The sequence below is a fragment of the Antrostomus carolinensis genome, unplaced genomic scaffold (genome assembly GCF_000700745.2).
Source record: "Antrostomus carolinensis isolate BGI_N321 unplaced genomic scaffold, ASM70074v2 scaffold17068, whole genome shotgun sequence".
NCBI classification, from domain to species: Eukaryota; Metazoa; Chordata; class Aves; order Caprimulgiformes; family Caprimulgidae; genus Antrostomus; species Antrostomus carolinensis.
The window spans coordinates 34,539-56,322 of record NW_010332464.1 but is presented as its reverse complement, the minus strand read 5'-3'; the positions used below and the strand labels follow the sequence as shown (position 1 = coordinate 56,322).

At 39.4% G+C, this 21,784-nt stretch overlaps 1 protein-coding gene across 1 annotated transcript in view; it reads right to left on the bottom strand.

Moving 5' to 3' along the window:
• Positions 1-21,784, bottom strand: part of ITPR2 (inositol 1,4,5-trisphosphate receptor type 2) — a gene marked incomplete at both ends in the record, with an annotated part of 75,870 nt that overhangs the window by 20,449 nt on the left and 33,637 nt on the right. The window contains 8 exons of the mRNA XM_010173537.2: positions 2,976-3,096; positions 3,693-3,821; positions 8,706-8,831; positions 10,445-10,696; positions 14,987-15,187; positions 16,772-16,894; positions 18,119-18,244; positions 18,398-18,487. Coding sequence (XP_010171839.2) covers positions 2,976-3,096; positions 3,693-3,821; positions 8,706-8,831; positions 10,445-10,696; positions 14,987-15,187; positions 16,772-16,894; positions 18,119-18,244; positions 18,398-18,487 — 1,168 coding nt within the window. The remainder of the gene's footprint in view (positions 1-2,975; positions 3,097-3,692; positions 3,822-8,705; positions 8,832-10,444; positions 10,697-14,986; positions 15,188-16,771; positions 16,895-18,118; positions 18,245-18,397; positions 18,488-21,784) is intronic.

Below are 21,784 nucleotides of genomic sequence, written 5' to 3'. Positions count from 1 at the left end.
AGATTCATTCCTAAATCCAGGGCTACGACACATACACACACAAAAAATCATGTTTGTTCTTTCAACTCTATACTACATTTATTTTCCATCAAAAGTCTTTGGTCCCTGCTGTAAATCTGTCCAATACTCTGTCTCTCTGATATAGGCAAAATCTTTCTAGAGGTTTTTTTTTTTTTAAAAACCCCGCTGTGAAACATGAAGGCCTTAATATTAAAGCTATCAGACTCTCAAGTCAAAAAAAAAGGCAGAAGAGTGCTCACAGATGCCTAGCCAAAATCCAAACCTATTCCATATACACAGCCAGCAAAGGAAAGGGAAAAAAAAAAAAAGGAAAAAAAAAGCTGCCCTGTTTGTATTACAGATGAAACCTCTGTCTTCTCAAACAGCAGCACCATTTTGTGTGGTGGTGCAAAGCCTGATAGAAAATGTCACCGGGCACGCACTGTAATCACAAAAGGGCCTCGATTTTAAAAGCCTCTGGTACCCCCAGCTGGGGCAGTTTGTCCAAAGCTTTCAGCAGAGCAGAGCAGGTCTACTCAGTTAGCCTAGCAAGCCGCGTTTGGCACTGTGCCTAAAAATAGTATCACCAGTGGCTGAAATCTCCATTAGCCAAAATCTCCACTAGCCAGCCAAACTTTTGCACAGGGGTGTTTGTTAAAAACTCCCCTACTTCTCTGGCTAACTTCCTCTTTGGGAAAATCTCCCCAACCTGTGCCCTTACGCTCCCTTTCTGCTCTGTCAAAATAAAACACTAAATAAAAATGCATGGCAATTTGCTAACACAACACAAAACAATTTTACCATGCTTGATACTGCTACTAGTGATGAATCCTTAAACAGTGATTATGAGATGGATGAGGAAATGGGCAATTTGCGTGCTAACGCACGCTTTCAGTGGCAGCTCTGAGGCTGCCCGGCCCATGGCGCCCCCAGGTGATGCCCAGCCTCCCTGCCCTACAAATAATATATGTATTTGCATGAAGGTTCCAGAGGAGGAGATGGGGTGATGCCCTTCACCAGCAGCTCAGCTCCACTCTGCCACACCTGAGAGTGCCCAAGGCTTGGCTGGGGTCCCATGGGTGGGAAGCCAGAGTGGTGAGAAAGTTGGACCCATAGGACAGCGCAAGAGCATACTTATAAAAAAACAACTGCAAACCATCTCCATAAAACAGAAAAGGGAATGAAACAAAAGAGACGACTACAGTGGAGGTAGAAATTAAATTCACCAAATAGGGAACCAAGGCACACATCTGAAGAAAACTCTAGATATCAGCCATGCCTTGCATTCAGGCTTTCCCCTTGGTTCCCCCAGCAACAAGAGGCACACAGAAGGCTGCCAGCCCTTTCACATGCTGGTGCACCTGGCCAAGAAGCTGGATGTATCAGCCCTATTAAGGTGATCCACACCTCCCCTGACAGGCTGCTGTGGGGATGAGTTCAACTTGGCTGTCTAGGCACTATGCTCAGGTGTCTCCAGATACCCTCACCTCAGTGAGATAACGCAGCAACCTACAATTTGATTTTAGGTGTAACTCTAAATGAAATTAAGACACTAAGCTGTTGAGAAGCACACACAGGGCATGCTCAGTCTCAAAAATACTCTCACCTGCCCTATTTCTTCCCCCTTTCCCCAGACTCCCAAAGGAAATAGTTCACTGATGACTCTTTCCAAAACTGCCAGAGAAGAGCAGGGACAGAGATGTTAAACACAAACAAGAATTTGTAGGGCTAGAGCTTTATTTCAGACTGTAGTAGCTGTAGCATAGAGAAAATAAAATATCTTCAGCTTCCAAAGTTTTCTTGCCAGATGGATCCATAATTAAATAATTTGCACAACAAACAAAACACTTGAAGGTTGCTAAGTTTTTAGGTAACTGCTTATTGTCATTCACATAAAAAGTTAATGAGACGTTTTGGCTAAAATGTTAAATGATACTCCTGTAAAGGTATTCAAAAATATAAATTGAGAGTCGATTGTTACAATGTCACAGATGCTCCAGTCGGTTAAAGGACCCTCTCATAGTGTTTTATCATTATTTACTAAAACTTTAAAAAAAAATGTGGCAAGAGGACAATTTAGCCAGTTTCTTTATTTCTCTGCCTCTACTCAGTTTTCATTCACACTGGGAAGAACCTTATTCTACGAGTAATCAGAATGACTGACTTCTAGAAACTATATTCAGTAATCGTTTTTTCTGTCATGGCAGAAGACTTTAAAATTGTATTTACAGAAATTTAACTTAAGAATGAATTTTTGCCACTCTTGGCTATGCGCTGGTGAAGAATCCTTTTTATTTTAGAATAAGAAGTTTTAAACCTTCTACTTTAACATGATGTTCGAATTTATTTTAAAGGACGTAAGTTATTAGCTGCCCAGACGACCAAATTTTGTCTCAGTGCCAGTGCAAGGCAATATTCCCCTGACAAGGCTGACTGTGTAACAACAGTAAATGAGTGGGCCTGATGGTGAGGAGTAAGCAGAGAAGCTACAGAGTGGCACAACTGTGGTTTCCCTTCTTAACTCCCTGATGGGACAAGCCCAGGACCATGGCTGACAATAATGAACAAATCTCCCAGGAACTGAGGGGAAAAACGAAGGGTGTTCTCCAATGCACCATTGCTATGCATCAGTGATACAACAGCTCGTGCAAATGTAGCCCAGCACGACTAGAAATGCCCAGGTTTTATCACAGCTTGTGTTGTGTTTTACTATCATAACTTGCTTGAGGTAAAGTTCAACTATCGCTCACTTAGCAAACATCTCTCTGACCTACAGGTTTCACCTAACAACCCTATTTGATAGGACAGATTTGAATGGGTTATAAAAGGAGGAAGAATGTAGCCTCAGAAAGTGGGATTTCTGACATGACCACTGTCACAACTTCAGGATGGTGGAGTCAAATTAAAAACTGTTCAACCTCAAGTGTCATCTTAAAACACAGAGAACAATAACAAAAGTGAAACCTGGCACCTACCCACTTCAGCCAAAGTCTTGATGCATGACTCCACTGAGGCTTTCTGCGTTGGGTTTGGCCAGGTACAGTTGTAAATTCTAAAAGCAGACTGCAGCAGCTGAATAAAAACAGGCTGATGTGTCTGAAAACAAAAAGATAAACATGGAATTTTACCCTCTAGAATCTCCTCACAGCTGCCGGGTTTGACACAATGTAAACCACATGCAAGAGGTTTTCAGCTTGTAGACTCAAGTTGCAACTCCATTAAATTCTCCTTGCTCTTCAGGACTGGAAGGAATAGAAATCAATGCTGCACCCCTAAAAAGGCTAAATCATGCAAATTTTCCTTAGATCACCATTGATATCAAGCAAACACAGTACAGAGCAGGAGGACAGAGTAGTCTTCCCAGTTCTCAGGTATATATCCCTTTTATCATAGGACACAGCATTTTTCTCATACAAATACAAAGGCAGATCATTATTGTGCAAGGATACCCCCTCCAATGAATTCATAAGAGTCGGGAGTAAATCTGACCATATTGAGCTGTCTACTGGGTCAGAGCTGCAAGTGCTAAAAATTAAGAGAAAGTGTTTTAAAGAGGAATTAAGCTGCTAGCCAGTGGCATGAGAGGGGACAGAGAAATTAAAGGATGTAAAGACAAAGCATTCCTATCTGGTAGCAGAAGGTATCTCATCAACAGTCTGAATTACATATTTGTCTGTGTCTCTTTTTCTTACCTGAAGGCTGGTGCTGTTATCTGAAAATGGCGAATTGAAGAAGCCACTCACAATGTTCATTACAGGCTCAGTGACGTATTTCTCCAGAGATGTATCTGCATGTTTACGATCTGTGGTTGTGTTACAAACCTACAGGGAAGAAGGAGAAAACAATGAGATTTAGTTCTTTTAAGGAAACAAGCTTTACTATTTTGTATTTATTTCAACATATGTAATATCTCTTCTTAATACAAAACCAAATTATTTTTATACAAAATATATCACAGATAACTATCTTAGAGTTCAAGCTGTATTTATGATAGCTTATCCTTCTTCTTGGAGGTTCACATCGTCTTTTGAATACCCTTCTCTTCTGAACTAGCTCTTTCTGGTTGGCTGTCTATTCATTCCCGCATTGTGAAAAAAGATCCCCCTAAATCAGCACATTGCATGCCACTTACACAATTAGACAGATTCAAGAAGAAAAAGAGCCATTCCTCCCATTGTGGGGTTGGTTGGAAGAGGGTTTAGAGACAGATGAGACATAAACACCTTGGGTTACAAAGATTTCATGTAACATTTAACTTCTCTGTTCAATTAATCACTACAAATGGGTGGTGAAGGTGAAGCTAATTTGCAGGAAAAATGTTTAAAAAAAAAGATGGAAAGAAAGGAAATAGCACAGTCAATACCAACAGCCTTTAGGATTGTAAACTGTAAGACAGGCAGCATTACTTAGGGAAGCCACCTGGGGAAAATACGAAAGACAAGCTAAAAATGATGAAAGAAGAGAATGGATGGTACTGGGACAATTCTGGAGCACAAAAGGATGATTAAATGGTGGGAGGATGTGGGAAGATTTGTACAAAAGATTCCTGAAGACACCCTTTGGTACAACACTAAAAGTTTGTTCCTCCATAAAGATGCTTAAAGAAAGCAAAAAATTACTGAGGTGGATCACATCCTTCAGTATTTCTTTACTTCTTTTCAAAATTCATGAACACCTATAGAGAGTCATGTTGACTTTACATACGTCAGTGTGAATAGTAATGAAAGGAGCCCACAGAGAGCCAAACAGTGAGAAAAGCAAGACTGGACAAATAAGCAGTACAGACTATGCTCATACTAACTCTTCAATAGCCTTTAAATAAGCAGTTCTAGTCATGTTTAACAAGAAATGACAGGCACAGCTGTTCTCTCTTTCACCTATGTGAGCCACAGATTACTGTAATGTTCTAGGGAATCTGTGTGAGAACAGAATGTATTTTGTTTATAGCCTTCACATTACTATCTGAGCATTTTACACACGACCGTGAACCTGTGTGGTACATAACTAACCATTACATTGCTTTATGGATGGGGAACCGAGTCCAGAGAAGCTGAGTGAATTGCTTAAGGTCACAGAGAAAAGTTGGTGACGGAAGCAGAAAGATAATCTACAGCACCTGAATCTCACACAGGGCAAACATGCTCCCTAATTGCACAGTGCCACTGTCACACTTGGTCACTACAAGACAGCAGTTTCACCAGGAGCGTTTTAAGGAAGGTTACTGACATGACATCCAAAAGCACCCATGTTCAGGGGAAGATACAGCTCATGGGAACACAAAAGCATTTTGAGTATCGCACACAAGCACTGTCACATAGTAGGCAGAGGAATAGCAAAATATAATTTGAGACCTACAGAAATGAGGCATCTTGGGGAGGTTTGCTTGTCTGCTTTTCTAAAATGTGTCAGATTAACAAGTCATGTGCATTTTTTATCATCTCAGGAAAGAAAAGGTTTTGGTCAGAGAAACAACAGTGGCTAAACTGAAATAGCAAACACTTCAGCCCTTCAGTTTTGGGAAAAGTATAACACAACCACTATCACTCCAAGTCCTCATGGAGGTAACAACCATTCAGTTAATAAACCAAAATTTAAAAAAAACCCCAAACCATAGAACTAAAACTCCTTGAATTTCTTCTGCTTTTCATTAATCTGCATGCCAATTTTGTTTGGAACCAGTAGCTCTAAGGCTCAGCACTCATGATCCCAATGGGAAGACAATGAGCTGTGCGGTGCTAGCATGGTGAATTGAGAAATCACCAAAACTAAATTCCAAAATGCTTTTAAGCTTTCCCCTTCACTTGTCTAAAACGCAGAGCCATATGTGGGGATGCCACTCTGCTCCAACACCCGCCTGAAAAATTCCCAGCACAGAAGGAATTAGGAAATCCTCTCATTTGTTCTTATCCCTCTGCCCTTTAGGGACTGAAAAATGTTTCCCCGTGGAAGAAAATACCTGAAATGCATGAAATGGAGATGAAGAAAGAATTGAGAAAGCAGTGTTTAAAAGCCCCTTAAGAGGCTTTGGGACCAAAACTCACATGAATAATACTTCAAAAATTCTGCAGAGAAAGCTAGGATGACTTTACAGCTGTCAGATCCTGGCTCTTTATTTAATCCTGCTCAGACTACAGCTGGTGACTTACAGGCTAGGCCACACACAGGAAAGGGAACGCCTTCCCTCAGCAGCACCCACTTTGCTTAGTGCAATGCTTTAAGTCCTGCATTGGAGAAAGTAGATTGGCAGAAACTCTAGAAACAGGGTGTCTTTGAAAGCGCGACTGCTTTTGGCAACCTGAATTTATACATGAATCCGCCTCATGCCTGCTCTGTAATGTACCATGTTGTTGAATGAGAATGACAAGTTAGGGACTAAATATTTCCTTCCTGGATCCAGAAACAGATTAAAAAAAAAAAATGGTTACTCTTTTTTTGTTGTGGGTTTGGGTTATTTTTAATAAAAAAGGGAAGTATCCAACCTGAGGATAACACCCTCCATCTTTCACCTTAGTGATCTCTAACAACAGCCTCAGACTCAAAGCTCACTAACTCACCCACCAACAGGCATTTGTAGCAGCTAAAAGAAAAACATTTCCCCTTCCCCCACGCAAAAGCATCCCTTTTAGTTCACTGGAACACAGAGGATCAAAGGGCTCTTTTTCTAAATGCTTTGAAAGCTATTGTAACATCTTTCATGAGGCTGACAGCATTCTAACTGTCCTGATAGCTACATAACACTGATGTATTTATAACACACAGGCTCTGCCTGGGCCCCAGAAAACCAAACCTGAACAAATACACTCAATAACCTGGGAGATACAGCTACCCACAGGCACCTGGCTGAAGAGCAGGACAGGCTAGAGCACTTCTGACATGCTCTTTTCGTTCTTTTAACTGTTAACCAGGAAATTAAAAGGATTAATTAGACACCTGCCCTGAGGGTTTTGCAGGAAAGCAAAATAAACCTGCATTTTGCCATTCAGTGCCAACAGCGCACACACAGACAAAATACAGCATTAATAATACACTCACTCTTCACCTCTGAAGACCCAGAGTCTAATTTCTCTTATGAGAAAGGTATATGAAAACCAGCTCAGTGGTCGCCAGTATCAGGACAACTGTATCTCATTTGGCACAGTGCAGTTTGTCTCCAGGCTTATGAAGGGAACTGTGGACACAGCCCTTTTTCTACATGTCTACTTCTGGCTCAAGGGCAAAGAAAATTAGTCACATTCAAGGGCTAGGGAGGGTAGCCTGTTTGGAGGGTCAGGGCATGTCAGGAAAGGGCAACTCAGAAAGGCAATTAAACAGGATAAAATAGTTCTTAGGGTAAAAACGTCAAGGTTAAAAATCAGAATCCCCCTCCAAGGAGGTTTCTGATCTTAATTTTCAAACAAGCTTGGTTTGTCCAGAAGGGCTTTCACTGTAGAACATGACCACAGAGACAAGACAAACAGCAGGAAAACAGGGTTTGTAGAGGTCTCATTACTGCTGAAAATGGCTACCACAAAACAAACAAAACAAAACAAAAAAGAGCACAAACATCCATGTCCTAACCTGTTCCCAGGAAAAAAAAAAAAAAAAAAAATCCAACCATAAGTTCTCTGTTTCACAGTGAAATGAACAAGGCCCAGTGCCCAGCATATAGCACAAGTCGTGGCACTCACTCTTCTTTTGGCCATAGTTCATGGTATAGGTTTTTCCCAATAGGTTTCAAAGAAATTATTTTGTGGCACACTCTTACTTTGAGGTAAATGTCCAATGCAGGACTGAATTGAGATTCTTTTACCTGTTTTTCTTTAATTTCAACAAAATTGAGAACGCAAGGAGAGAGAAATTAAGGATTATAAAATGTAATGGACCATGGACTGGGAAAAAATAGGGATCCACTATGACAACATGCTCTATAACATCTCCAAAATACTGTCCTGCATCAAGGATCAAATACAGTCCACCAGACACCAAAATCCTGTGGTTCTACTATGTCACACTAGCTTCCCCTCATGGCTCTTCTATTGTATTTTATCATTCCAAAAGTCATAAGATTTTCCTCATTTTCTGCCTCCAAAATACCAGAAAATGGAAGCTTAATTCAACTTCTGACCTGAAACTTAATTCAACAAGTAATGACACCATGAAGCTCACTAAGATCCACAGGAATTGAATGCCTATGGTACTAACTGTGCCCCATCACCTTGCAGTTTATATATAAATTAATATTCTGAAAGACCTTAGCTCTACATCTGCCTTTCGCATCAGTGGTGAGAATGTAGTGACAGTAAAATTAAAGACAAAAACAGGCCAAAGTGAGATTGAGGAAGGAACATGAGCCAAAGAACTTCTTGAACACTAGAGATGTGAGTTTCTTTTTTAGTCACCACCATAATGACATGTAACACATGCTCCCAGAAGATGTACACAGACTCTCAACCCTGTACATGCATCCAATTTATTTTTCTGGAAGAAAAGAGAAAGGAACATAGGTTCTAAAATGCCCTTTTAGGAAGAGAGGGCTGCTAGTAATTAGCAGGTTAAATGATAATAAATAAAACAGAAATCATGGTTTGTTAAAAAAAAAAAAAAATCTGTTCTATTGTCAACTTTGAAAAAAATAGTTAGCAAAGGAAGTTCACCAAGAAGAGTTATTGCCAGTTCAATTGCCATCCATGACTATACTGTAATATTTAACATCTCATGAAGCTTACCCTTGCCATATCAACAAGGAAGTTCTCAAATAACTTCCAAATATGGTTACTGGCATAGATCTCTTTCATTTCCACTTCAGTGTCCACATAACAGTGGTTAACGAAATTAACATAGGCAATTTTCACCTGTAGGAACGGCAAAAAAAACCAAACAATATGAAATGGAACAGTAAAAATCATTAACATGCCATTTTCTATCCACAAAAATATTGAACAATAAAGACAATACTTCAAGTACTATCTAACATTAACAACAGTAATAATGCATATGTTCAGTTCTGAAGATTTAAGAAGCATGGCAACAAGTGCATTAATGTATTTACTGAAAGATCACACGAAGAAAAATAGAAAGGCTTTGTAAACATTCTTACTCTAACGAATAAAACCCCCACAAAACAAGCCAATAATAAACCTGATATTTAAATTAGGACTACAAGGGCCTGGCTCCCAAGCCAGGAGCTGTCAAAATGCAGAATACCCTAGCACTTGCCAGTTGACTGCTGTGGGTTGATGCCTTGTGATAGGCTTGCCAAATATTAAAAAACAAACAAACAAACAAAAAACTCTTTAGCAGAGCTGGGACTGCAGTCCCCATATTCCCACAATCCTAATGCAGTGCTTGCATTCGGGATGGGTATAACTCAGATCTAAAGGGAAGAGAAAGGTTGTGCAGCACTGGGATTGCAGCCACAGCAGCACAGGGCTTCACAGGAGGACTGCAGTCTCACTCCTCCCCTGCGTTACAAGTCAGCATGCGCGTGTCATAAAAATAGATATCCAGTGCCTGAAATGTATATATTAAATATAAACATAGGCAGATACACTGAAAATTTCTTGTCACTGTCAAAGGAGAGCAGATAGTTGCATATGTTGAATGCAGTCAGGAGAAAACTCATGTTAGACTTTTAGGTTTCATTTATTTGGACTTTTTAAAATTAGCATTTGTTGAAATTAATGTTAGGAGGAACTTTTGAGTAAAGCAAACATGTTTCTTTTTAAGAAAAGCATCAGTTGATCACAAGGGGACTTTTTCATGGCACAGAGGGAGTCTTTACTCCTGCAGGTCCCAGTTCAGCTGATATGAGCCACATTTTACCAGCAGATAGTCTGCAGAAATCCATCTGACCAATATACGGGGCCAGAGCAAGCTCTTTGCAAAAACTGTGAAAAGATTTCTTTCGATCACATCAGGTTTGGTGCAAACAAACATTCCCCTTCCGATCAGCACAAGGCATCACAGTCCTACTGAAGCATGACCAGTAGTAGCTGCAGAATTGGGCCTTGATATACAGTGAATAAAAACATTTGCTGGACTGCAATCCAATTTAGTAAAACAAGACTTCACTCAAAACTCCCACAGACTTCAACGTGGCCAGAATGTTACCCATAATTTCCAACAAATTCAGCCAGCAGCAAAACGTTGGCTTGACAAAACACTCAGCTGAGTCTTCGCAGCCATAGCCAGAAGTTATCAGAGCACTGATAGTGGCTGGACAAACCAGGAAAACAAAAACAAGGTGTTTGCACCTAAAAGCTGACAATCAAAGCATAAGGGACAAGGAATTTTCTATTTAAGAAAATACTGGCTATCCTTTCTCACTTATTCACCTTAACAAACACCACCTGTTTCCAGCTTGGTCTCTGTGCAAATATTCAACTTGTCAGTATACTATAAACAACACAACATTTTCTGAGTTTCTAAAAATGAAAAGTCTTCTTCCTCATTCAGTGAATCGTACCTCAGGTATGCAGTCGTCATGGGTCACTACTCTCACTATATCATCCAGTGGCAGGAGTGAATTGCACTTGATCTCTGTGTACACATTCTTTCCTTCTGTACAAGCCGCTAGCAATTCCACCAGAGTGATGTGATATGCTAAGGGTCCACTCTCATCTGCTCTATCTCGCTCTGAACACATCATCTGGAGTAGGACTGGAAATGATGCTCTGTCATTGTAGAATATCAGCACATCTTCACCGCCATTTATCAGCTGAAAAAGATATCACAGTTTTAAGCACTCTGCACTGCAGTCATTTTGGACTCAATGATTTAAAGGTCTTTTCCAACCTAAATGATTCTATAGTTTTCTTGATTTCTAAATTTTTTCCTACCTTTAAGTATGCAAAAACTGTCCAGTTAAAAAAAACAGAAGGTACTCTGATGTGGCTTACCAAATGCACTTGTCAAAACAATATCGAGGCAAACTTCTGCTCTTATCTACGTTAAGTGCAAATCTGGAATAACTCATCAAGGAGTCAGCTAATGCAAGGTGAATTTGAGGTTTAATTTCCATGTAGCTCTGTGTTTACCTAAGACAGTATGCCACCCTTATTATCCCTACCATCTCAATGTTTGTTTGAAGTTAATTAATTACCTTCGCCTCCTACTGTAAGGCCACGATGCATTATTATCCCTGTTTTATAGATAGGGACTTGAGGTACAGAGAGATTAAATCTTCTGTGTTACCTCACACAAAAAGCCTGTGGCTCATCCAGAATTTAACCAACCTCTTCTGTGCCCTTGCTCAGCATTGAAAACAAAGGACGATTCTTCTGAATCTATGCAAATTTGGCAGGTGTGTCTTGACACTGTCGCTGCCATGCCAGCACTTCCACTTAACAGAAAACTGGTGTTTGTGATAAATGTTTGATTTTGTTACAAATGCATTGCTCATCTCAAGAGGATCCAGAGCAGAGATGGATGCTGGTGGCCCCATCTCAGCAAATCTCACTGAAAAGTTTTGCTATAACCATGTTTTGAACCCCCATACACCAAATAACCACTGCCAGCGCTGCTCTGTGAGATCGAGTGGAGCTGGGACAGGACAGCAGTCTTCTCTCCATCACTATCCTTTTAAGCATAATGCACTCTCAATGTGGGTGAAAATAAGATCCCATAAACCCTTCCTAGTACAGAATAAACCTCAGCAGCACAACAGCCATACGTAATTTGTGAATAAGGTATTTGACACATCCAAGTCTATACATGACATGAAATTCTAGCTTACTGAATTCAAGGGTAGACATAAAGGTTGGTGGAGCTGTTGAGAAATGGGAAAGCAGCAAGAGCAGGAACAAAAATTAGTCTCCCAGAATGAAAAGTCAATAAACGTTTCATTACATTTTCCAGGCTTTCAACATTTCAAATTTTGAATTTACAGCTTTTCTGATTGTGTTTTCCCTGCTTCTTACTTATTTTCACTTTGACAACTGGAGAGAGGGGATTGTGAATTCAGTCTTTCCTGCAATTCCTATTTTGCATATATCTTTGGGTTTCTGAACTGTTTCTACTCATGACTTTTTAAAATAGACATTTTCTGGACAATCCACAGTATAGAAAAAGAGCTTTTAAAGGGACAAGTGCTTGGGAAGGAGGAAGGAGACAGTCCAGGGACTCAGATACCATTAATTTCATTGCACTCAAATAGAAAAAAAGAAAAAAAAGAAAAAAAAGAAGAAAAAAAAAAAAAGGAAAATACAAGTAGTCAAAATGTTGGAAAACTGACCTAACTTTTTAATACTGATGTCTTGAATACTGTGCTCTTAGGACACCCAAGCCCGCTGGGAAGGTACATGCTCTGTCACTTTCTATTAAATTGTTCAGCACATTCCCATAGTTATTTTCTGCTTGTGTACATTTTGCACAGAGGAGAGGGAAGACAATTCTTTCCAGGTTCCCCCAGAGTTATACTCTTATGTCAAATGCAGAACTAATCTGTACTAGTATTGCTTGATATTTTATCATATCAAGCCAAACTGACCCCTCATCCTTTCATGTACCTGTCACTGATGAATGAGGAAGAAATAGCAGGAGACAGTGAACTTGTGAAACATGATGCTGCACGGCATGCTTGCTACATACTGACTATGAGGAACCACAAACCAAAGCAGACGATGCTGCATCAGCACAAGAACTAAAGGGGACAAGGCAGTCATTGTAAATACAAGGACAAAAGAAGATGTCATCCCCTTTCCCCAAGTTACCCACTTTTAACAGTGATTTGCAAAGGGCATCCAAGCATTGACCCAAGCAGAGGAAATTATGTCCCTTCCAAAGCAGAAAAGGAAGAGAAGTATCCAGTGTTAGACAACATTCTCACTGAGCACCATGAACTCAGTGACTGGTAAAAAACAAAACAAAACACCAAAAAAAACCAGCAGCACTTTCTCCCACTAAAGTATATTTCCAATGAGTTAAGAACTCTGTGGAAGTATAATGAGGGTCAGTCAGTATCAGAGGAGCTGTTGACGCTCTGTGATGTATCAGTCCATAATACTATAGATAATAGAAAACTCTGCTGCCACATTGATCTGGTTCAAAAGTAAATTCTGCCTTCTCTTTTGCAATAATGTTTGCACTGATAGGTACTGTTCTTCCAGGAACCTCAAAGCATGCTTGTAATGAGAAAATGTGCCCTAAGGAACCTTTCACGTCGGTAAACATCATTACTAACACTCTACAGACATGGGGCCAAGGATATGAGAACAAGTGTAGAAGCCAGACTGGGAATGTTCAATGCATTTTATGAAAGCACTGTTTCACAATGGTGCTCCTTCATCTGTGTGCACTTCCTAAAACATGTAAATATGATCAGTTTATCCCTTACTCACAGTAAACAGGAATAAGCTACAATATACTTCCCATGGGTAAAAGAAAACACAGGAGTAGTTGGAGACATGCTGTACACTTATGCGCTATCTTGTCTTGTGGTAAATTGTTTACATGACCCATCTGGAGGCACAGAAAAAGTTACACCACTTGTTTAAGGTCACAAAGTACATCTCAGTCACCTACTGAGAAACTGTCCTGACTCCGTGGTAAGTTCCAACCATTTGGCTGCACTGTTCCCTTTATATTGGATTGCCATTCAAGTGCCATTCAAATTTCACTATTAGCATCCTTTTCTAACAAATCAATTACCTGTAATTTCCCATGTTTTTTTTAAACAGATCATCATCTTACCCTTTTTCACAAAAATAGGGGTGCTCCCTCCCCCCAGCAAATTCCTGCAGGACTCCTGATGTAAATGTCACATCCAAGTTCATTTTGATTTTCATCATAGAGTCAGCTTGAAAATGTAATATGACAATTTATCTTTGTGCTATTATAGGTCAGTAACAAAATGTATTTAAAGTCAAGAAAATCTAATGATTTTGTTTGATGAGAAAGTAAAAACCTACAAGAAGCTGTGATGGAAGGGGAAAAATCTAAAAGCACAAAGGCAAAGGACTGTTTGAATTATGTAAAGCAAAGGCTTGTAATTGATATTGCATGGTAAAACACTTCAGTCAAATTGAAAAGGTTGAGGTGGATTCCATTAAAGGTTATCCATGTAGTCTGGAACTTTATTTTCTTAATTAGAAGTTTTTCCTCTGTTGCTGTGGAACAAAATTTCAGCCAGGTTTAGTTTTGTTCATACCACAACTACAGCTTACCTCTGTTTTCTTTGTGAAGATCTCTCTTCAAAAAAACAAACAAAAAAATGCACTTTGTAAAGAAAAATGTTCCTTGAATTCTGATCCTACCCAGACTTTTCACCATATTCAATTTTACTCACTTATTAATCTCATTGAGCTGTTAATATAATTATAGCTAAATGCATGAGGGTCCACAAGTTGAAGACTTCATTTATCATGCACACTATATATCAGATCCTAATTGCAGTGAGGTCAATTAGATATTTTCCTAGTAACTTTATTGGCATAAAGATTGGTCCACAAACCATTCTGTTGAATTTACCAGGTCAGACTCTGAATCTAGCTAGTTAAAGCTAGAGTAGCTCTACTGACTCAGAAATGCTCTGGAACAAAAGAAAGAAAAGCAGAAAGTACTACCTAGAACTGTTACACAGTTACGTGCTGAAAAAAATGGTCTACAACACTATTAGACAAACCCGTAGAGGTAAGAGCCCCTTATATGGCAAAACCATGCCACAATATGGCACATTTGGTGCTTAAATGGGATCCTAAATTACAGTACAGGAAAATGAAGGTTTATGTAACTCTAAGATTTCCATGCTACATCATCTACAAATAGACATCTCTGTATCACCATGCTAACACTCATGTTTTCTTTCTAGTGGTTATACAGATGGCCTTACAAAATTAGATTAAACCCAAAACGTCTGCTAAAATATTCATTATTTGCGATACCGTTTAAAATTCTAATGTGATGATGCCATTATATCTCATTGGTATCAAGAGCAGAAAAAGCAACCTCAAAATACTAGCATGTTAAAAAGACATCACACAAGTGACTAACATATGAACCCTTCACTTACCTCTGTCATTACCATGTCCTGGCATTTTTTCACATATTTGCCATCTGCTTTCACAATGGTCTGAAGGAAACGCAGGTACTCCACGTGACGGCCGTGGGTCTCAATGCAGTGTACAAAATGCTGCACCACTCTTTCGCTAATTTCATTACACAGAAGGTAATTATTCATGAAGATGTGCCGCATGGTTTCAGCTTCCAGGAGCTAAACGGATTAAAATCAGAACAGCATTATAACAGCAGATTTGTTTTGAGATTGAAAGATTCACAAGAGTCTAGAATAGAGAAAAGCACACTGGTAAAGGGGAACTGGAAAAGTTCAATGTGCACCAGCCCAGTGATTAAGCAGTGATCTTAGAGCCTAGCTTTCATTTATGATGGGATTTCTTCACACTTTCCTACGACTACAAAATGGTCCTAAAGTGGAAATAAAGAAAATCTGTACCCATGTGGCATGTGAAGACACACACATAGACACACTACACTGCTAGAACACTCTATAGGATCTTTGATATACAAGATAAGTGAGACCACATTCATCCCACTCACCAAACGTTGCATTGAGGCAACCACACAAGATGATTAGCTGCCTCTGGCTCCCTCTGTGGTTGACAGAGGCAGGCACTTCCAGCAGGCAAATCATTGCATGTGCAGTCTGATCACTCTCTGAGAGACCATCTCTTTCCACACTAACTACAGAGGGAGCCTAGGGCTATGTTTCTACCAGTGAGTAGCACAGTACAAGAGGAACAGATTTGTAGCAAGAAAGGGATGCTGCTGAGGACCCAGCAACCAGACTTTAGGCATTCTTGGAGCTTTTGATTCAAACTTCCTCTACTTTGGTCCCTTGGACTAAAGGCTCATGAGGGTCAGGCGTGCTCCTAGATTGTACCTTTCTGTTTAGTGTCATCTGAAAGGAATCCACACCAAGTTTGCTCCACAATGTGAACAAAAGCACAATAACAAGGATGATTAGAGGATCAACTTCAAAAGAATAGAAAAACAAATGCAAGCAGGCTCCACACTTGGCACCTGAGTAAAGTGTCAATGTTGGACAGGATGCAGTCTGTGTGCTAGTCCCCACTGTGGCCAGCTCAGCACCTTTCACTAACTTCACAAAAAAAGCAGAAATAAAAAATAACAGAACAAATGCTTCCTAATGTACACAGAGCAGGGGTCTACAATCCTTACTCTTTCTAATAAAAGCATGTTTTGCTCAATAGATGTGTCACTGAGCAAGGTGTAATTCTATATATCTGTAAACAAACACATACATAATATACACAAAGGGACCGTGACGAAGAGGTTTACTGTAAAGACAATGAGTTAATAAAAGATCAAATTTTAGGTTAGTTTAACCAAATGGAAGCATCACCAACAAAAATGTATGAGCGTGACTCTGCCATCACACAAGCTTCATGATAGCATAGACACAACTTTTTCTACCTTGACTTACAGTCCATCTGTGAATGAGTTAGGATGAATAAGATCAGAGTCAAGCTAAACATGATGCAATGATGTGACACATGTTCACAGATACTTCCAGCAAATCCCACAGGTAGTACTGTTTTCCACTTTTAAAAGGGCAACATTAAAAACTTCGACATAAAGAGCAATGATAAGGGAGAAAAGACAGGAGAGAGAAGACAATAAGGGAGAAAAGTCAGGGACAGAGAGGAGAAGGCAGAGAGGGCAAAATTTAATGTAAATATTTATTTATCACTGTCACTTTCCAGCAAGTCCAGGTTTACTTCTAGTCATAATACTTTCCTTAACATGAAATACTTACCCCTGGAGTTAAGAACAAGTTGAGATTTTTGTGGAGGAGAACTTGATTCTGAGGATTTCCCCGACAGAAATTCTGAAGAAAAGTGTGGGCTAGATTCATAACTTCATTCATCTTTTCATCGCTCTGCAGAAAGAAAATACAAGTGAAATCAGCTGGGTTTACCTAAACATACTCATTAAAACTGCACAATGTGAATTCAGCCAGGAACAAACCAATTCTCCTGAGCCTTTATAGGGCAGGAATTCTTCTGGCAAAAGCAACTGATCCAGTTTCCTTCAGGGTCCATTAGTGGCTGTACCTTACACTCTGAATCAACTTGACCACAGGGAGTAAGGTAAGACCACAAACTCAAAGTAAGACTTCCTCATAGGTAGTTATAATTTCCTAGTTTAAAAAAGTGCTAAGTGGCTTGATTTAAAAAAAAAAAAAAAAAAGCTCTCTAGCCTGTACTGATTTTAAGCTTTTGAAAAGCTTTAGCTTTTATAAGGCTACATATAGAAACAGATGTACGTGTGCCTGTGTGTGTAGACCTACAAGAATATATATGTCCATACACACACCCCCACAAAAATATATGTCTAGTTTCATCCTCATTTTATATTCCTTTCGTATAGTATTCTATGATTTGATGAGCCACTTATATGGACAAGCACTATTTTACTGAAGACAGCTGAACCAAGTGTCTATATTGGAACATCAGTGTGTAACACTCAGGAAAATACAGCCCAAAAGAGGCCTTCTCTCCTCTCAATGCTTCCTATAACATCTAGAAAGATGTGCTCTTTAAAAGGTTATCTAGATCATTTATTTTTATGCTCAATGTCACTAAATCAGTACAAAATCACATTGTCTTCTGAAAAACGTAGAAGTGGAACTAGGTTAGAGGCTTCCACCACAGAAACAAAGAAATTATTTCAGACTTGATCCTTGAAAGCTTTTTGTCCATCTTACGTATCTACGATAACCCTGACATCAGTACCCAACAGCAGAATTTAGATACCCTGCCAGGAGCTCCATTAAATCAGTACTTCTTACTGCGCAGTGACTGTAGATCTAAGGTTTGCCATTTCAGCAATGGGAAGATAGTGCAGTGACATCCAGGTACCTGAGGCAGTAAACATCCAGTTCTCAATAAAACCTGTTCTATGAAGGCAGCTATATTTAAACTTAGGCCCAAATCCATTATTCTTAAGGTAAAAAATGGCATCATCATTTCATGTTGGTACCATAGTTGACTGAATTCAGTTTAAAAAAAAAAAAAAAAAAATTCACATTGATTCTTGGGCCTCTTGAGGCCTTTCCCTTTATTGAGTTCATGTTCTTTACCACTAAAATTATGAGAATAACCTTTTCATAGGGTATCTGCAGAAGGTCCAAGACTACCAAGTGGGCACCCATATTTTTCAGCAATCGCTGTTGTTGATTCCGACATTTTTTATTCTGAACACAAAGTTTGCTGAGTCGAATCAAAATCTATAAATAAAAAAAGAAATAAATAAGCATGCAAGGAAGCAAGGAACCAGTCATGTCACACAAAACCAAACAAAAATACATTCTTTCAAAATAATTAGTAAATCTACTTCTCAAACAAGTATGTCAAGCAAGTTTCTTAGCAAATATACCAACCTCTTTAACAATATTGTAGTTATTGCTTTTATTGCTGTCTATCTGGGGTTTTTTGGTTCCATCCTGTATTGGACTCAAAATATTTGACTCCTGTAACAAAAAGCATACAACAAGTGGAGATCTATCGCAATTTCCTCAACATTTCATAACAGCAAGTGAACAAGTACTACAGCAGCTCATAGGGAACAGATATACATGATTATAAAGAAAGACTCTTTTATTCTTTATTCACGGGTGAAACCACCACAATCCACCAGTCCAGTGAGTGGAAAGATTCACATTCCAGTCCTTCCTTTATTTCAAATTTCCAACATGATTTGAGGCAATTATTCTATGTCTTCATGCTTCTGATCCTCCTAAAAATAATATGTCCCTAAATCACAGAATAGACATCCCAAGAAATTTAGATACTATGAGAATATGGACCACAAGTGTAGTAGCTATCACTTGTTCCAAAAATCTCTTAATGCATCTGGAAAAATTACAAAGTCTGTGTATGTGAACATGAAAAAGTCTAGAGAAAGAGCTTAAGATGACCTCTGTAGCTGAGATAACTAGGGTGGAGTTCTCAGCAGTACAGGAACAAGTAACATGTAGAAATTAGAGATGTTCCTCCCATAAAGAGGACAATTCCATTCTTATCTCTGATTGATGCAGGAAAGGATTTAAAAATAAATGAGAACCATACATTAAACTGCAACATCCGGTCATGATGCTGTATGTTCTGGGCCTTGGCTCTTAGAAAGCCCCAGCTGGGTATGATAAATAAGAGAAATCAAGTCAGCAAGTAACTGCCAACACCCACGCAACTTTCCATGCATATCTCAAGCAAAACATGGAAGAAAAGCTACACAAATATTTCCACTTAGAATACTGGCAATGTTTTTTTAATTCTGCTGCCAGCTATAGTAAGTCTTTCTTAACTGAAAACACAAAGAATTGAAAGGTTGGGCTTTGGATGTTGAAATTAATTAAGGATGTAGAAAAACTGCAGCAAATCTTGAGACTGCCTCACAGTATAACCACAAGGATGTAAACCACTGCAATAGCATAAAAAAGAACCAAACAGGTGCGCTTCTGATTTTCATTGTGTCCTCAAGTTTCCTACTGATTTAGAGAAAAGAATTACGCTAAAACACACGTGCATGCCAATCTGATTATGTTTACGCCTCTTCAAACCTCTCTCAGAAGTTTCTTAGCTGCTGGTGAAGATGAGGAGTTCTATAAATCCCATCTTAATTTCCAGTGGGGCAAGAACAGCTGCACCACTTGGCCATGGAAGCTGTTTATAACAGTCAGCACTGTTGTTTAGTGTGGTCATGTTGATCTATGCAACAACAGTGGATTTTTACTTGTTTAAGTTTGTTAGTATGCATGCTGCCTTCTCCCTAGCTGTTTAAATCAATACTTTGGAAGATATTTCAGGCTCTTCGCTATAATTAACCATCCTCCTCTGTTCTGGGACTGTGGGTTAACCAAGATTAATTTACGTGTTACTTTTATCAGCATTCTTGCTCAATCAAAGTAGTTTTATAATCCATGTGAACTGTATGTCTTACCTGGAAGTGCTGATCAGCACTAAACCGAATCTATCCTTTCTCTTAACAAAATAAAAAATCTGTTTATTGAACCCATAAGAGTATGCCAGGGATGTCGTTATCGAGGGATAATCACACCACAGGGATACCAGAGACACTTACTTGCATATTTTGTCTTGTTAGGCCCTACAACAGACATTCTCTATCACACTTTTCCATAGAGGACACAGGGAGTCATAGAGATCGAACTGAGAAAGGTTCTCTTCCAAGTACCCCACCTTTAGAAAATGGTATTTTCTGAAAAAGACTACTCCCTCTATTCATAAAACTCCTGGGATATCACTCTGCATCAGTCTTTGGATCTTTTCTTTCTAGCCCTCAAATAGATGCCCAGATTCCAGCATTCAGTCCGAGCAGTTCCCCACCAATTCAAGTCTCCCTCACCTCAGCAGGACGCCTGTGAGAGGCACTGGGTGTGCAGTGTCAGGCTGGCACAGGTTTGCCCTCCACAGCCTGTATTTACTTACCAGGGGAATGAGGGGCACTCTCAGCAGTTTCTGTTCACAATCTCAACCTACATATGATGTTTCAGGAGATGTTTGTTTAAACATTTCCCAAACCAAAGCAAACTGCCACAGACCACAAAAGAAGGAGAGCACAGGAACACCCGGTGCTTAAGGGTGCTGAAAGTTTACACCACTTGAAACCTTGCTGAACTTTCTCAGCGGATGGGGAAGATGAGAAGCTCTATAAATGCCACTGCACTGTATCTCCTTTCACGGACACTATTTCTCCCCCTCAGATCTGCGTGCTATACCACCAATGCATCCTCCAGTGACAGGACAATAAAGACCACACTTCGCATAGTTGATGGTATCTATACAGGCTCATAACACCCTTACCAGAGATAACCAAGTAAACGAGCTTTGTCTGCTTTTTCCCTCTCAAGCAAAGCTGTTATGTGAGATCAATTTCAGCATTTCTTCCCAGTCCTATAGGGTCTCTAATTTACATCTGACCTAACTCAAAGCACTCTTTCTTATAATTCTGATCTCCAGTTCCTACCAAGATGATCCTCCATGGATGCAAGTTTTGTTGTGTTGTTTTGTTTTGTTTTTTTTTCCTGTGCAGAAATCTGGATACTTTATTTAGAAGAACTTGGCCTTTTTTCTACAAATCCCAGTTCTGGAGTCATATGACTGCAAAAAAGAAAAAAGTAATTCTCTAGACTCACCAGGTTATGATAGAAAGGTGGAAACAAGTACCCAAAAAGCCTCAGAAGCCTAAGGGCAAAAAAATATATCTGATTTTTAAAAAACTCTTATGCCAATCCTGCAATGTGCTTTGGTGAGGACAGAAACTTGGGCTTAACATAAGACTGTTCTGGAATGTAATTTAAGCCCTTGTACGCATTTTAATGTTGTTTGGGAAAAATTAAGCACAGGCAAACGAAGCGTATTCCTTGAAGACCTAGAGGTTCATCCAGCTCAGTAATGAATATCCAGCATCCATTCCAAGAAAGCATGGGATCTCACAGGGATGTTTATCTGCTTGAAGCTAGTCAGCTGCTTCACGCATTGTAGATTATGAACAGCACCTCACCTCTTACGTCTGACTTAAGATCTCAAAGAGAGTATTCACTATCTAAAGTAGTTTTGCCAGGTAATAACATTTCCTGACTGCTAAAGAATAATTTAACAGGGGAAAAAATAACAGACAAGATTCTGAGCTACTGTAACCTGGTGTAGCTCTCATTTACCACCAGATGATCTAAACTGCTGTGCAGATTACATATTACTGTTCTAATACAATGCTTCTCAGATCTGCCAGAGATAATATTGTGCATCTG